The following is a 16,122-nucleotide window of genomic DNA, read 5'->3' as shown; positions in this document are numbered from 1 at the left end:
CATTTCATAGTTAAATAGCTTTTTTATTAGTTAGAATAAGACACAAACGTTTAAGACATCAACATTGATATTAATATATTGTGTATCACATTATATTAACTGTTTATTTATTTATATTTATTCAGTGTGCATTTACAGTCAACATGAAACAGCATTCCCAACCCGTCTGACTCTCTTAATCGGGATATTCAACAAGAAAAAGCTTATTGTGAAGTGTTACCAGGACACGGTGTGATTGTTTGGATGATGAAAAGTGTCGTAAATAAAGCCGAAATGAAATGTGTGTTAGAGGAAGACCAAGTTATTCAGTTTTGATGAACTGTCATAAAACCAGGAACATGCATTAGGAAAGTAAGGTCACTTTTGGTTTCATGTTGACTTCAGGTGTGAATATCCTTCAAAGTTCAGTGTAGCACAACTGCAGCACAATATAAAAGAGTTAAACATACGTGTCAAAAGCCTTTAGTAAAACCAACAGCCTAAAACCGAGTCAGTTCATGTGTGTGTGGATGAAATGAGTCGGACCGGAAACACACGTCACATTAATGCTCACACACTCCGACATTAGATCCACACTCTCTCCAAGAGAGTTTTAGTTTTTTTAAATAGCTGTAACATTAAAATTTCCCTCCTTTCCTTTTTGTTCCCTTGTTCCACAGTGCAGCAGCGTGACCTCTGACCTCCCTCGGCCTGAGAGCTCTAGCTTTTCTCCTCGTTGTCCTCAGAGCTGCGGACGAACTGACGGCGAGAGAGCTTCTCTGGGTCATGTGACGCCATGTTACTGAAATCGCGGAAAATATCCTGGAATGTTTCGTCATCTCCTGAGGAAAAGCCAAGAAAGGTGAAGAGTTTTTATTTGTTGTTGGTTAAAATTTGGGAATAATTAGGAATTTTTTTAAAGGTGCAGTATGTAAGATTTCTGTCCGCTAGATGCCTATTCAAAACAAAGGCGTGGCTTGATTATTATCATCAATGTTGAAAACAGTTCATATTTTTGTGGAAACTGTGATACACTACCATTCAAAAGTTTGGGATAAGATTATTAATCAAGGACACATTAAATTGATCAAAAGTGACAATAAAGTGACTATGTCAAATCCACATAAATATGAACTGTTTTCAACATTGATGATAATCATACATGTTTCTTGAGCATCAAATCATCATATTAGAATGATTTCTGAAGGATCATGTGACACCGAAGACTGGAGTAATGATGCAGAAAATTCAGCTTTGATCACAGGAATAAATTATACTTTACTATATATTCACATAGAAAACAGCTGTTTTAAATTGCAAAATATTTTACAAATTTCACTGTATTATGGGTCAAATAAATAATAAATAATAATAATAATATCTAATCTTACCAACAGATCCGAAGAATCCCTCTGAATCCCTCATTTCCTCATTCATTCGGGCCATTCTCAACCTGAAACACACACACATTACATTAGTATGATTTCTAACACACACACACACACACAAACACACACACTGATTACTCACAAAGTGACGATGTCAGCGTGGGCGGTTTCTATGGCGATACTGAGTGGATCGTTTCCCTTTTCGTCAGCTGCGTACTGATTGGCTCCTCTCTTGAGCAGCAGACACACCTGCCTGAAGTGACCAATCACAGATCATTATTATACACCAGTTAAAAATTTCACGACAAGTATGCGATTAATCGCACAAAAGGGTGGAAATAATCTATTGACAGCCCTAGTTAAAAATGGACTTGCTTTAAAGATGCTATATTATGCACTTTTGAGGCATGACGTTTGTTACCCCGTGTGTCCGTAGGTGGCGGCGGCGTGCAGAGCGCCCTGTCCGTGCTGATCTCTGTGATTCACGTTAGCGCCGTTCTGTAGCAGAAACTCACACGCCAGCAGAGAGCCCTGTTAGAGACACACACACACACACACACACACACACACACACACACACACACACACACACACACTCACATCACTGAAGATCAGAATCACACACATTTAACAGCGTTTGGACTCTCGGAGGCCGCTGTTACTCACCCCGACGGCTGAACCAATCAGAGCCGTCCGTCCCTCCTGCTCAGGATTACTCCAGTTCACCTCCGCACCCTCAGCCAGCGCCGTCGCCATGGCAACGAGATCCCCGTTCAGCGACGCCTGATATAGCTTCTCTCCGGACCGCAGCTTTAATGTTTCTACGGCTACAGCACACAAACATTCACATCTGTGTGCTAATTATCATTCTACTGCTAATTAATACATTCATTTTAATTATAAAATAACTATTTTAATTATATTATTTAAATCTTAAATAATTTTTTAAAAATTAATAATGCAAATAATTTAATTGAAAATTGTATAATTAAAAATATTTTAATTAATAATAAAATAATTGAATATAAAATATTATTTTAATTATATAAAATAATTAAATTATTAAAATAATTTAAAAACAAAATAATGTTATTTATAATATTTTATAATATATCTTTATAATATTTTAATTAATTAAAATAATTGCATTTAAATTAAATAATAGTATTTTAATTATAAAATATTATTATTTAAAATAATTACACCATTTAATTAAAATAATTGTTAATTACAAATTTCAATTATCTATTTTTTAATTCTAAAATAAAACTTTAATAAAATTTATTTTTAAATTAAAAAATTTTTACTGATTAATTATTATTTAATAAAAATTAAAATGAAAATATTTATTTTAATTATAAAATATTAAAAAGTATATTACTTACATTTTAAATAATTTTTAAAAATGATTATTTTAAATAATTGTATAATTAAGAAATATTATTAATAATAATGAATTAAAATAATTTTAAAATAATTGATTATAATTAATTAATTATTCATTTAAATAAATAAATATTAAGAAATATTTTAATTATTATTACAAAATTAATTATAATAATTTTATAAACCATTACAACATATTAAATCATTTAAAATAAAAATAATGCTATTGTTTTAATTATAATATTTAAAATAAAATAATTGTATTTAAATTATAAAATATTGTTTAAATTAATAATTAAAATAATATCATTGAATTAAAATAATTTATATTACAATTATCTAATTATTTTAATTATAAAATAAAACATTAATTAAAATTATTTAAAATGAAATCAATTAAAATAATTATACTATTTAATTATTATTTAACAAATGAAAATGAAAATGATTTATTTTGATTATAAAATATTAAATAATTTAATTATTTTAATTATAATAATAATTTTGAATTAAAACAATATTATTTTAATTACAAAATCATTATTTTTATCATAAGTACATAAGGTGTATGATATTTAAAATAATATTTATAAAAGATAAACAGCACACACACACACTCACCAGCACCAGGTCCATCAGGATCACGCGTCACAAATCTTTTCTCCACATACTTGAACCGGATCCACTGTTCTTTATCCTGCCTGAGAGAGCCAGTGAAGATGATCATTCATACACTCAAAGCACACGGGAAACAGACACTTCCTGTTTGTGGTGTGTGAGAGTCATACCTTGGACTGCCTGAGCTGGGCTTCTGTAGTCCATCTGCTGGGTTACGCTCATAAATGCCATTAATGACTTCATTACCCAGAACACATAGCAGCTGTGGGGCGGAGTTAAACACAAAGATCAACCAATGGCAAAACAGAAGTGAACATAACTGACAGAGCTCAGATGAATTACAATCAGAGACAAGAAATTCAAATATTAAGACTTCAGTTATAATTATAAAATGAATGTTATTTGGTAATATTTGTCGTTTTTTAATTGTTGACTTTATGAATGAGATTATGTTTATAAAAATGAAACGAATGAAGGACCTTTAATTGCTCCGGCTCCCAGGAATCAAGAGTGAGTGATCGAACCTTAGACAGATGAACGCCAAGGCTCCTGTCAACACAAATCAAAAACCTTATATTAAAACAAATAAATGAAGATGAAGTTGATGATGCTGACCAGTCATCTCCGCAGTATAGAAATGCACCTTTCATAAGGATTACATGAGCTGAGAGTATTTATTTTAAAAGTAGACATTTCAAGCTTTCTATAGATATATTTCTTATATCTACACTGAGTTTCCGTTCATTTTTGTGACGCGCTCCAGAACGAAGTTCACAGAGACAGAGACGGCAGAACGCGCATTTTGTTTGTTTTCATTATTTTACAAAGGCACAACATTTTCTTGTTATTGTGAGGTTACACAAACAAAAGTAGGTCTTTGTACACTGAGTCAGAAATTTTCGTATGCTTTTTTTTCGTATTCATCATCCTAAAAATTTGAGATGAAATGGATCAACTTGTTAGACGTCATTCTACGGTTCGGCTCTGAATTGTCAAAACGCATCTCAAAATGCTTGCTACGGATGCGAAAAATGCAGAAAATTGATCCGATGCAAATTTTTTTATGACAGATGAAAGTTTCGGAAACACACGTCTGTTTGCTAATTATCATTCTACTGCTAATTAATACATGAAATTTAATGATCAATTTTAATTAACTATTTTACTTACATTATTTAAATCTTAAATATTTTTAAAAAAATTAATAATGTAAATAATTTTTACATTTGTAAATAATTAATTAATAATAAAAAATGAATTAAAATAATTTAAAATTAAAATAATTGCATGTAATTTAAAATAATTGTATTTTATTTATAAAATGTGATTTTAATTAATCATTTTAATTATAATTTTAATTATTTATTTATAATTATATAAATTAAAATTATTTTGTTATATTAAATAATTAAAAATTATATTTATTCAAAATAATTTATAATTACAATTATCTAATTATTTGAATTATAAAATAAAAAATGAATTTACATTTAATAATAATTAAATAATAATTTTAAATAATTACATTATTTAAACTAAAATAATTTAAAATTAAATCAATTAAAATAATTATACTATTTAATTAATATTTTAAAAAATTAAAATGAAAATTATTATTTTAATTATAAAATATTATACTTCAGGATGTCAGTGGCTCAGTTTGATGCTTTCCTTTGTTTGTCATACAGTCAGGGATGCAAACAGGTAAAACAGAAAACTGATCCGAGACTTTTTTTATGACAGAAGATAGTTTCGGAAGCACGTGATTGACACAATGTGAGATCGTGTTTATTTTTTAGTGAACTCAGTGTGCAAAGACCCTTTCGAGTGATGTATTACTCTTATCTGTATGGCCCAAAGTGACGGAGCATTTTAAGTTGTTTCCAAAGTTATCAGGAAGAAAGTGAGCGCGCTATACTTCAGCTTCCACATTCCGCACAAACACTTGGATAATAAAAGCACACATTTCTCCATGTTAACATTAGAACGAGCGCCCAAGTTACTTACATGTTTCAAATGATAATCCATATTTTAGGTCAATGGATGATAGGCAAACCTTTGGATTTCCTGCCTGACATATTTTAATTACCACAAGGACCCGCTGTTAACAATCCGTCCCTCACAGACTGGAGTTTTTCATTTCTGCGACTAACCGACTATTACAATATTGGTCGACTGAGCCTCTTCTCGTCGACTATTCATCATGACTCACCTGTGGATGCCTGAGCACTCGATGCACATGGTTATGCCGAGGTTCACGCTGGCCCAGCGAGGCTCCGCCTCCCCGCAGTCACAGCAGCGCTGGTTACCGTTGCCACGGAGAGCCACGCCCAGAGCGGGGGGGTGAGAGGGCGGGTCTGGAACGAGCACAGGGGCGGAGCTCTCCTTCACCTAGACACACACAATATACAAATGACACACCTTTTGACCAATAAGTGCCCATTTTGTTTGTGAAACTGAACTGAAACTTCATTGAATATTTCCAGATGTATTTTAGAATGTATTTTAGAATTTAGAATGTTTTCCAGACCTCTAAATGCTTCCAAGTGTATGAGAGAGAAAGTTTATTTTGGTAGTTTATTCATCACAGTACATTAAGACAATTGTGTCGTATTACAAGTTTTCTGAAATGTTATTTAAATGTACAAATGATGCATTTTTTAATAAATATGCACTAATTTTCCTACATTTCCAGACCAGAAATCTGATCATTGGATAAAGCCAAATTCAAAATTCTTTTAATTCAATTTTTTTTTTTCATTTTGTTCGTTTTGTATATTAGAATTGAAAGTTTTTACAGAGGGGATTTTGGATATATTTATCATTCCATAAAATAAAAACAAATTGTTTCATTTTAATCATTATTTTTGTATTATTTGTATATATTTAATTTTTATTAATATTTTTCAAAAGCCAGAAAATCATTTTCACAATGTTTTAGGAATAAAATTATATAAACCCTCTGTAAAAACATCAGAGAATAGATTTTAGATAGATATTGGAGATAGATTTTTAGTAATAGTTATGTGCTAAAAAATTTTAATTGATTTTTATTTCAGTTTTAGTTTATTTCCAGTTAGTAATTTTAGTGCTTCAACTTAAGCTGATTTCAGTTGGTTGCCAAGGCAACATTTCTCATTTTTGTTTAGTTTAAGTTTTTCATCTGATATTTATTTTTATTTTACTTCAGCTTTATTTCAAATAAAACATGTTTTAATAGTATTAGTTAATTATTTTGGTATTGTTTATTTACTATTATAGTTTGTAGTCATATTTTTCAACAGCCAGAAGAAAAAATATATTTTCACCATGTTTTTAGTATTAAAATGTTGAATATTTATCAGGTGAATGATATATGAACAAACCCTTCAGTAAAAACCTTCAGAATATAGATAAGAATAAAACTGTAAGTTTTGGTGTATGTAAGTGCTGCTGAAGTGGAGAAAAAAACTTTTTAAAGCTGTGTATTGAAATTGAAATTTACAGACGCAAATAGATAAAGTGCAATAAAAACTTACACGTGTATTTTGGATGTTTTCTTTCCACTAGTCTAAAGCAAATGTGTGTGTTTGTACCTGAGTGTTTTGATCCATTACTTGATCGCGGTACGCCATGTCTATACAGCCCTGAACAGCGTTAATCCACGCCAACTTCAGCTCCTCAGAATCAGCCTGTAACACACAACACCTGTGCATGCACACACAAAGACGCACAATTACACACAATCACCTTTTTATTAAAATGATAACGTCTCTGGATAAGCAGAAGATTGGACTGCAGCTACCTGCTTTATAATAAAGATTGCATAACATGTAATAATGCTTTCAGCGACCTAATAGCACACTTTAATACATTTTACAGATTTTACAGCCACAATAAGTGTATAAAATGTCATTAAGCGCAGAATAAATATTGAGTCTGAAGCAGGCAATTATTCAGAAGGATATTTGGGTGATATGTGTGTCTTACTTCTGCACTGACAGCAGCTCAAAACAGAAACGGCGGTCGATCACATCCAGAGATTTCACAGCGCACAGACGTAGATCATCGAACAGAACAACAGGCTGCTCCTAAACACACACACACACACACACACACTGTGTGAAACGCGTTAACATGATCAGTCGGTGCGAGACAGATGTGGATGATGGTTTACCTTGTGTGATTTTGAGTAGATTAACTGATTATTTTCAGTGAAAAACCAGCACCTGAGAGACGGAAACAATTACACAAACAGATCATTAACATTTTTTAAGCGTTTGATGTTGACATGATAATGCAAACAGTCTCTCCAGGGTTATTATAGTTCACTAAAATCATGCACTGAAATAACTGAAACTAAAATAGATACAAAAATTAATAAAACTACATAGATATTTTTTAAAAGAAGACCTGTTATGTAGAAATCCGTTTTATTTTTTCCAAAATTCCTTTTTTTCCGTTTTTATTTTTCTGGATTCCGACTTGACTTTAATTCAATTTTAATAATCAAAAAGAATGTCTAATTAATTGAATTCTTTTTATGATTTTTTTTTATTTTGTCAGAAATTCTATTGCATATTTTAATTTTTCTGGCAATCAAATGAACGGATAACATCAATTCAATTTTTAATCTTTTATTCATGAAATTAAACTTTTTTTTAATCAAACTAAGTGCTGCACAACAGAGCTTTACTGTTAAAATTAAAACGGAAGAAAAACTGAGATTGTTCCTTAAAAATATAGTTTTAATAATAAGTCTATTAGTGTTACTATCATTATTACATTGACACGTAAATCTTTTGTGCAAATCCAGCGTTGAATTGACCCTCGTTAGTAAAGCAGTCCGGTGTAAAACAACAACTTTTCCTCTTCTCTAAAGCAGCCCAACATGGCCTCGCCCCCTTTGTTGGGTGTTCTCGGGGGCTTTAAAATTAAAATGCAAATGTAAAATATAAAAATGAAAACTATAATATTATCTGGGTCTCTCACCTCTTCCACGTCTTGTTCTTCTTGCGCGAGCGTTTGAACAGGTAGCCTTGAATCGTTCCTTCATCAGACGGATTACACACAATCACCGCCTCACCGGACGCGTCCTGCCAAACACACATGATCAAAATATCAACCTCCAAAACTCACTATGTCTAATCCGACTAAGGCATGACCATTCTGAAAAGGGTTTTTGACTACTTTTAGGAGTACATTAGCTATAAGATCCTAAATTGTTGTATGGGGTCGTCAAAACTTCTATAACGAGCACTAATATCTCACCCTCTGCTGAACGAGCAGGTGTGTGTTTTCCAGGTCCTTCCTCTTGGCAGCGCAGTCAGTTGACAGCTGAGAGAGCTGCGCACAGATATTACTCGTATTAAACTTCAATATCCATGAAACACAACAAGCAATCATGTGTGATGTGTGTGTTTGAGTGTGACCTGTGAGGCCATCGTCTTCATGGTCGGCTCGAGATCTCTCAGCAGGTCGAATCCCTGGTGGAAAAACGTGTACTGAGCGTGAAAATACGAGAAGACCTGAGAAAGAAACATTTTAATGAGTTTACATTCATTTGATCAAGATGTCATAGCATTTACAAACTGATTAGAGCTCACCGAATTCAGGATATCCAGCTTCTGTTGGACCTTGAAATTATTTAACTGCAATAAAAATTAAAGAAAAACAATAAATCTCACTCTGTATTTCCACAGCATGAAGGTAAGATCTTACGGATTTATGAATGAATCTTCCCGGTCTAACTAACAGTATGAACTAAATACTGACTAAACTAATCATCAAGATTATCATATTCATGAGCTCATTATCATAAGACCACCCACATTTACATATAATTCAGTATTTAGTGAATTTTCACACTTTGCCAAACATAACAGGGTCATTTAAGTCTTAAAGGTACAGCCTGTTTAGTTCTACAGCTCAGAAAATGATCATTAAAAATTAAATTAAAATGGTTTTGTTTGACTAACATTATATGTGGACAAAAACTAAATGTAGAATATGAGCTGCTTAAAATACAAAAGACAACCGTACAACAATATAAAGTAAAACAAACTAAAAATATAATATAAAACATGGCTATAATAAAATATAATATTAAAATATAAACTAAAATATAATATGAAACATGCCTATAATAAAATACAATATTAAAATATAAACTAAAATATAATATTAAAATATAAATTAAAATATAAACTATGATATAATATAAAACAAGCATATAATAAAATGTAATATAAAAACAAGCTAAAAATATAATATAAAACATGTTTATAATAAAATATAAAATAAAAATATAAACTATGTTATAGTATGAAACATGCCTATAATGAAATATAATATAAAACATAATATACAAATATAAACTATAATGTAATATAAAACAAACTAAAATATAATTTAAAACATGCCTAAATAAATATAATATAAAAATATAAGCTAAAATATAATCAAAACATGCACGTAATAAAATATAATATAAAAACACAGTAAAATATAATTTAAAACATGCCTACAATAAAATTAAATATTAAATTATAAACTATAATATAAAACAAACTAAAATATTATATGAAAGATGCCTATAATAAAATATAAAAATATAAACTAATATAATATAAAACATGCCTAAAAATATATAATATTAAACATAAACTAAAATATTATATGAAAGATGCCTATAATAAAATATAAAAATATAAACTAAAATATAATATAAAAATTTAAACTATGATATAATATAAAACATGCATGTAATAAAATGTAATATAAAAACAAGCTAAAAAATATAATTTAAAACATGTTTATAATAAAATATAAAATAAAAACTATATTATAATATGAAACATGCCTATAATGAAATATGATATAAAACAATATACAAATATAAACTATAATATAATATAAAAACTAACTGAAAATATAATTTAAAACATGCCTATAATAAAATATAATATAAAAATATAAGCTAAAATATAAAACATGCACGTAATAAAATATAATATAAAAACACAGTAAAATATAATTTAAAACATGCCTATAATAAAATTAAATATTAAATTATAAACAATAATATAATACAAAACATAAACTAATATAAAATATGAAACATGCCTAATAAAATATATTAAAATAAATTTAAATAAATTTAAATATAATATAAAAAATTAACCTATTATATAATATAAAACATGCACGTAGTAAAATGTAATATAAAAACAAGCTAAAAATATAATATAAAAATATAAACTAAAATATAATATAAAACAGGCATGTAATAAAATATAAGAACAACCTAAAATATAAGTCATATAGGTCATTTAAGTCTTAAAGGTACAGTCGCAACAACAACAGCCTGATTAATTTTCATGAAAAACAAAACTAAAATGGTTTCTCTTGACTAACATTATATGTGGACTTCATTAGATAAATGCTGTAAAAATCTAGAATACGAGCTGCTTAAAGCACCTGCAGGCAGTAGTCCAGGGCGAAGTGTTGGTAGCATTTCCGCGTGGCGAGCAGCAGGTGAGTCGCTCTTTCAGCGTCGACGGGCTTGTGTCGGCTGACCTGAGCGTTTTTCACTACGGCGGCATCTAGATCGTCTCCGATCCGTACGAACTCACGGCGAGTGTCGCGAATCTGCGGCACAAACCTGTCACAGAACAAAACATCACGCTTCAGTACTGTGAACGTGTGTGAGCGAGTGTGTGTGTGTGTGATGTGACGTACTGTGAAAGCAGGTTTGTGAGCTGTTGGGTAATGGCTCTCTGAGTCTGATCAAACAGCATCTGCAAGAAAACAAACATTTATAATGAACAAATATGCAAAGGGATTGTCTAGAAAGTGGCTCGTCCAATCAGATTTTGTTTAATAAAAACAAATGACACACACTCACCGTCTGAAACTGGATCATTTCTTGTAGGCCTTGGTTGAACTGACGCAGGCAATTCTACAGAAACACAAGCAATGAGAGGTCAGCATGAGAAGGTGTGGCCAAAGGTCGTGACCCATCAGACATCTGTACTCACCACAATAACACTGTCGTTCTTATGATAGGCCGTAAACTCGGCCAGTCCGGACAGGAAGAGCTGATTGCAGGAGGTGTAGTTCTGACCCGCACTCACCATCTGACTACACAACTTCATCACCTACAGAGAGAGAGGAAGGCCATCAAGCTAAGATGAAATAAGGGCTAATATCATGAAACAATTATTTTACATTAACTTTTGAAATGAGAAGTCAAAAATTCCTCCCCAGTTAAAAAAAAACTTTTAAAGGTGCAATAAGCAATTTCTGAGAAATGGAGTGACTGACTGTTGATCACTCTCTCCTCCTCTTAGCTCATGAGTGGACACACCCCCTACTGCTGATTGGCTCACTCTCTCTTCTCCCCCATCATGAGTGGACACGCCCCCTCACTCTATCTCCTCCCCCATCATGAGTGGACACGCCCCCTCACTCTATCTCCTCCCCCATCATGAGTGGACACACCCCTTCAGCTGATTGGCTCACTCTCCACCATCATGAGTGGATACACCCCCTTCAGCTGATTGGCTCACTCTCTCTCCCCACCCCATCATGAGTGGACACACCCCCTTCAGCTGATTGGCTCACTCTCTCTCCTCCCCCATCATGAGTGGACACACTCCCTTCAGCTGATTGGCTCACTCTCTCTCCTCCCCCATCATGCGTGGACACACCCCCTACTGCTGATTGGCTCTCCTCCCCCATCATGTGTGGACACACCCCCTACTGCTGATTGGCTCTCCTCCCCCATCATGTGTGGGCACGCCCCCTAATGCTGATTGGCTCACTCTCCTCCCCCATCATGAGTGGACACACCCCCTACTGCTGATTGGCTCTCCTCCCCCATCATGTGTGGGCACACCCCCTAATGCTGATTGGCTCACTCTCTCCTCCCCCATCATGAGTGGACACACCCCCTTCAGCTGATTGGCTCACTCTCTCTCCTCCCCCATCATGTGTGGGCACACCTCCTAATGCTGATTGGCTCACTCTCTCTCCTCCCCCATCATGAGTGGACACACCCCCTACTGCTGATTGGCTCTCCTCCCCCATCATGTGTGGGCACGCCCCCTAATGCTGATTGGCTCACTCTCTCCTCCCCCATCATGAGTGGACACACACCCCTTCAGCTGATTGGCTCACTCTCTCTCCTCCCCCATCATGTGTGGGCACACCTCCTAATGCTGATTGGCTCACTCTCTCTCCTCCCCCATCATGAGTGGACACACCCCCTACTGCTGATTGGCTCTCCTCCCCCATCATGTGTGGGCACGCCCCTAATGCTGATTGGCTCACTCTCTCCTCCCCCATCATGAGTGGACACACCCCCTTCAGCTGATTGGCTCACTCTCTCTCCTCCCCCATCATGTGTGGGCACACCTACTAATGCTGATTGGCTCACTCTCTCTCCTCCCCCATCATGAGTGGACACACCCCCTACTGCTGATTGGCTCTCCTCCCCCATCATGTGTGGGCACGCCCCCTAATGCTGATTGGCTCACTCTCTCCTCCCCCATCATGAGTGGACACACCCCCTTCAGCTGATTGGCTCACTCTCTCTCCTCCCCCATCATGTGTGGGCACACCTACTAATGCTGATTGGCTCACTCTCTCCTCCCCCATCATGAGTGGACACACTCCCTACAGCTGATTGTCTCTCAGTCTCCTCCCCCATCATGAGTGGACACGCCCCCTACTGCTGATTGGTGACAAGTGTTTGGTGGTGCTCAGTCTGATCCACTTTCAACAGTGTTTCTCAGAAATCACTTACTGCACCTTTAATTAAAGATAAAAAAACAACTTGTTCTTCTGTCTGATATCAAGTTGTGGATGTTCAGAAGTTCAGAACACACGACAATCGACATATACAATGTTGCCTGTTTGGTGACCAGAAATTTAGATGTCCAGTCATGGTGAGGTAATAAGGAGGAAGTATGACAGTCAAAGTGAGGGTGGAAAGTGTCACGAAAATGTATATATCAGTGGCGTGCAGTGCTGTTCTGAAATGAGGAGGCACATTTTTTTATTTATTTCTGAATCAATGTAAATTCATGCATTACTCTTAATGTTGACACATCTTCCTTGTTAAATGAACATTACATCAAAAAAGAAACCAAATACAATTCTATTTTGTAATTTTACATTAACAATGTAATGTTCTATTTATCAAACCAAGTCAATCTCATCAAGTTAGTGTTTTAAGCATTTCTACATTCATTCCAAAATAATAACTAAAGCCTGTAACAATTTAAACAATATATTTTATTTGTGTTTTGATGTTTTTCTTTTTAATAGTCAACTTAGGCTATTTTGGATCATCAGTCATGCTCCGTAAACACCGTCTGTCACAGACATGAAGATGTATTTTTAATTTCACTAAGCTGATCGCACTAAAAATCATGTTTTCAGTCCATTTCAAGTTTGATTTTGATGTGACATAAAGCGGTGATATCTAACTGGATGATCTGTTTACTTACTTTTCAATTCCACTGACCCCATCATTTGTTCAGTCAAACTGACGCGCAGAACGCGCACGTAAACAAGAGGCGGGATTTACCACACAAACCAATCATATCCAATCATAACCAATCACATCCAATCATGGCGCGATGGAGACATTGCCTCCTCTCATGTGACTTTCCCCCATTCATTCTCAATTACCCCCCACAAACCCCACCACACGCCGGGGGTCTGATGGTTTTCTATGAGAGCAAAGGGAGGCATGACTCCTGCTGTAACTTCACCTGCGGGTGTCGCTGTTGGGCAGTGTTCCTTTAGAAATAAGAGTGATTTGCACTCTTTTTAATGTCGTAATTTGTAATATTTGTGTTGTTTTATATGTAATATGGATTACGGTCTCATCCTATTTTTTTTTTTTTTGAGGAGGAGGCACTGCCTCCCTTGCCTCCTTAGAGGAAACGCCCATGGTATATTATAATATATATATATATATATATATATATATATATATATATATATATATATATATATAAAAAAAAAAAAAAATACAAATGTTTTTAGCACCAAAAAATATTCGCTAACATTATAAGTGGACCTTAGTGGGGTAACAATAAACGCTCCAAATATATATGGTGGAACATCTTACTTTCTCCACACGACTCTCCAGTTCTGCAAGATCACCCTCACATTTATCCAGGGACTGCCTGCAAAACACACACATCTGCACAGGTCAGATACACAATCCAGCCCAGAGCATAGTGGGTGCTTACAAATGACATGAGCTTTATTTATTTATATATCAATTTAAATAGACTTTTAAAATGACAAACTAACAATAAGAAAATATCATTAGTTTTAGATGCATGTCATGTCATGTACCCATCATGAACTATATGCATATATTAGATGAATCATACTGTGTGTTATGAATGAGATCTTCATACCTGAATGCAGGAGAGTCTCTGATGCATTCCTCAAAGTCCAGGAAAGTGTCCATGCTTCAGCTCAGGGTTTCTCTGTCCTTATGATCTCAGTGTTTCTCACTCTTTCATGCACTATTAGACTTTTAAACCAAAGACATTATCCAGACACGAATGATTCCTGCTCGAGGCCTGATGCACAGACTGCATGACTGTCTCCTCCATGAGCCGTTATACTTGGGTTACACTCATCCTGCTCTCATTCACAACCATTGATAGAAATAACGCGCGCCGCAGATCATGCGCTCAGATCACAGTAACGCGCGCGATTAATTCGAGCACTTCATTGAAGTTGTGTGCGTGAAGAGTGAATCTAGTCTCGAGCTGTGTTGACAGCTGCGGGGGTGTTTGTGCATGTTGATGCGAGTCGCTTTTCCGGTGTCGGAAGTCGTGCATGATGTGTTGAGGATGTCCTGTAGGACATTTTCAAAATAAGAGCATGCATTATAAATAAGTAAAATAAAATTTAAATAAAATAAAAAACAATACTAAAAACAAAACAAAATCTCTGTTAAAGGATTAGTTCACTTAGTTCATATTAAAATTTCCTGATAATTTACTCACCTCCATGTCATCCAAGATGTTCATGTCCTGCTCTCTTCAGTTGAAAAGAAATGAAGGTTTTTGATGGAAACATTCCAGGATTATTCTCCATATAGTGGACTTCAATGGAGCCCAAACGGTTGAAGGTCAAAATTACTGTTTACAGCGATCCCAGATGAGAAATAAGAGTCTTATCTAGAGAAACCATCACTCATCGCCCTTCACAGGTTCAAAGTTTGAACTAATTGTTATATACTTGCACTACCATATTGTATATGACAATTTAGTTCAAACTTTTACCTGTGGAGGGCAGTAATACACTTAGCAGTGTCTACACTGCTGGAATTCTAATAGAGAAGAAGAAGAAGATAGCTAGTTCAAGATGAGCATTTATGGTTAAAACGTATAAAATTTTGTTTTTTTTAGAAAATGAGCAATGGTTTCTCTAGATAAGACCCTTATTTCTTGTCTGGGATCGCTGTAAACTGTAATTTTGACCTTCAACCGTCTGGAGGCCACTGAAGTCCACTATAAGGAGAAAAATCCTGGAATGTTTTCATCAAAAACCTTCATTTCTTTTCGACTGAAGAAAGAAAGACATGAACATCTTGGATGACATGGGGGTGAGAAAATTATCAGGAAAATTTTATTTGAAAGTGAACTAATCCTTTAAGGTCCTTACCTGCACCAAAAGTCTTTTAATAAATTCAGCTATTTTTTGTCTTATGGATTATATGTAAACATCTTTAATG

At 34.0% G+C, this 16,122-nt stretch overlaps 1 protein-coding gene across 2 annotated transcripts; it reads right to left on the bottom strand.

Annotated features, from left to right (window-relative positions):
* Nucleotides 1–2: 2 nt before the first annotated feature.
* zgc:162872 (BAR_ACAPs and ArfGap_ACAP domain-containing protein) lies at nucleotides 3–15,229 on the bottom strand. Of its 2 annotated transcripts, none has more exons than XM_048161242.1 (22): nucleotides 14,792–15,229; nucleotides 14,494–14,551; nucleotides 11,390–11,509; nucleotides 11,257–11,310; nucleotides 11,091–11,149; nucleotides 10,830–11,013; nucleotides 8,957–9,001; nucleotides 8,783–8,878; nucleotides 8,622–8,696; nucleotides 8,343–8,446; nucleotides 7,528–7,579; nucleotides 7,341–7,441; nucleotides 6,947–7,058; nucleotides 5,584–5,762; nucleotides 3,851–3,920; nucleotides 3,542–3,633; nucleotides 3,375–3,454; nucleotides 2,034–2,194; nucleotides 1,789–1,898; nucleotides 1,510–1,620; nucleotides 1,371–1,432; nucleotides 3–821 (listed from the first exon to the last, which is right to left on the bottom strand). In XM_048161242.1, the coding sequence occupies exons 1-22, from the start codon at nucleotides 14,842–14,844 to the stop codon at nucleotides 700–702; spliced, it is 2,100 nt and encodes a 699-aa protein (XP_048017199.1). In that variant the 5' UTR covers nucleotides 14,845–15,229; the 3' UTR covers nucleotides 3–699. The 2 variants fall into 2 exon arrangements, with proteins under 2 accessions (XP_048017199.1, XP_048017200.1); XM_048161243.1 differs by having other exon boundaries at nucleotides 2,034–2,188.
* Between the last annotated feature and the right edge of the window lie 893 nt (nucleotides 15,230–16,122).

The sequence above is a fragment of the Megalobrama amblycephala genome, linkage group LG16 (genome assembly GCF_018812025.1).
Source record: "Megalobrama amblycephala isolate DHTTF-2021 linkage group LG16, ASM1881202v1, whole genome shotgun sequence".
NCBI classification, from domain to species: Eukaryota; Metazoa; Chordata; class Actinopteri; order Cypriniformes; family Xenocyprididae; genus Megalobrama; species Megalobrama amblycephala.
The sequence above is the reverse complement of the archived record's forward strand: the minus strand, read 5'-3'. Positions and strand labels throughout refer to the sequence as shown.

What these genes read in the sequence shown, in the direction of transcription:
- zgc:162872 (XM_048161242.1), bottom strand. Translation starts at nt 14,844, where the DNA reads ATGGACACTTTCCTGGACTTTGAGGAATGCATCAGAGACTCTCCTGCA. An exon ending in AAGAACAAGACGTGGAAGAG is followed by an intron (nt 7,580 to 8,342) that starts GTGAGAGACCCA and finishes TCCGTCTCTCAG; the next exon opens with GTGCTGGTTTTTCACTGAAA. An exon ending in TCTACTCAAAATCACACAAG is followed by an intron (nt 7,442 to 7,527) that starts GTAAACCATCAT and finishes GTGTGTGTTTAG; the next exon opens with GAGCAGCCTGTTGTTCTGTT.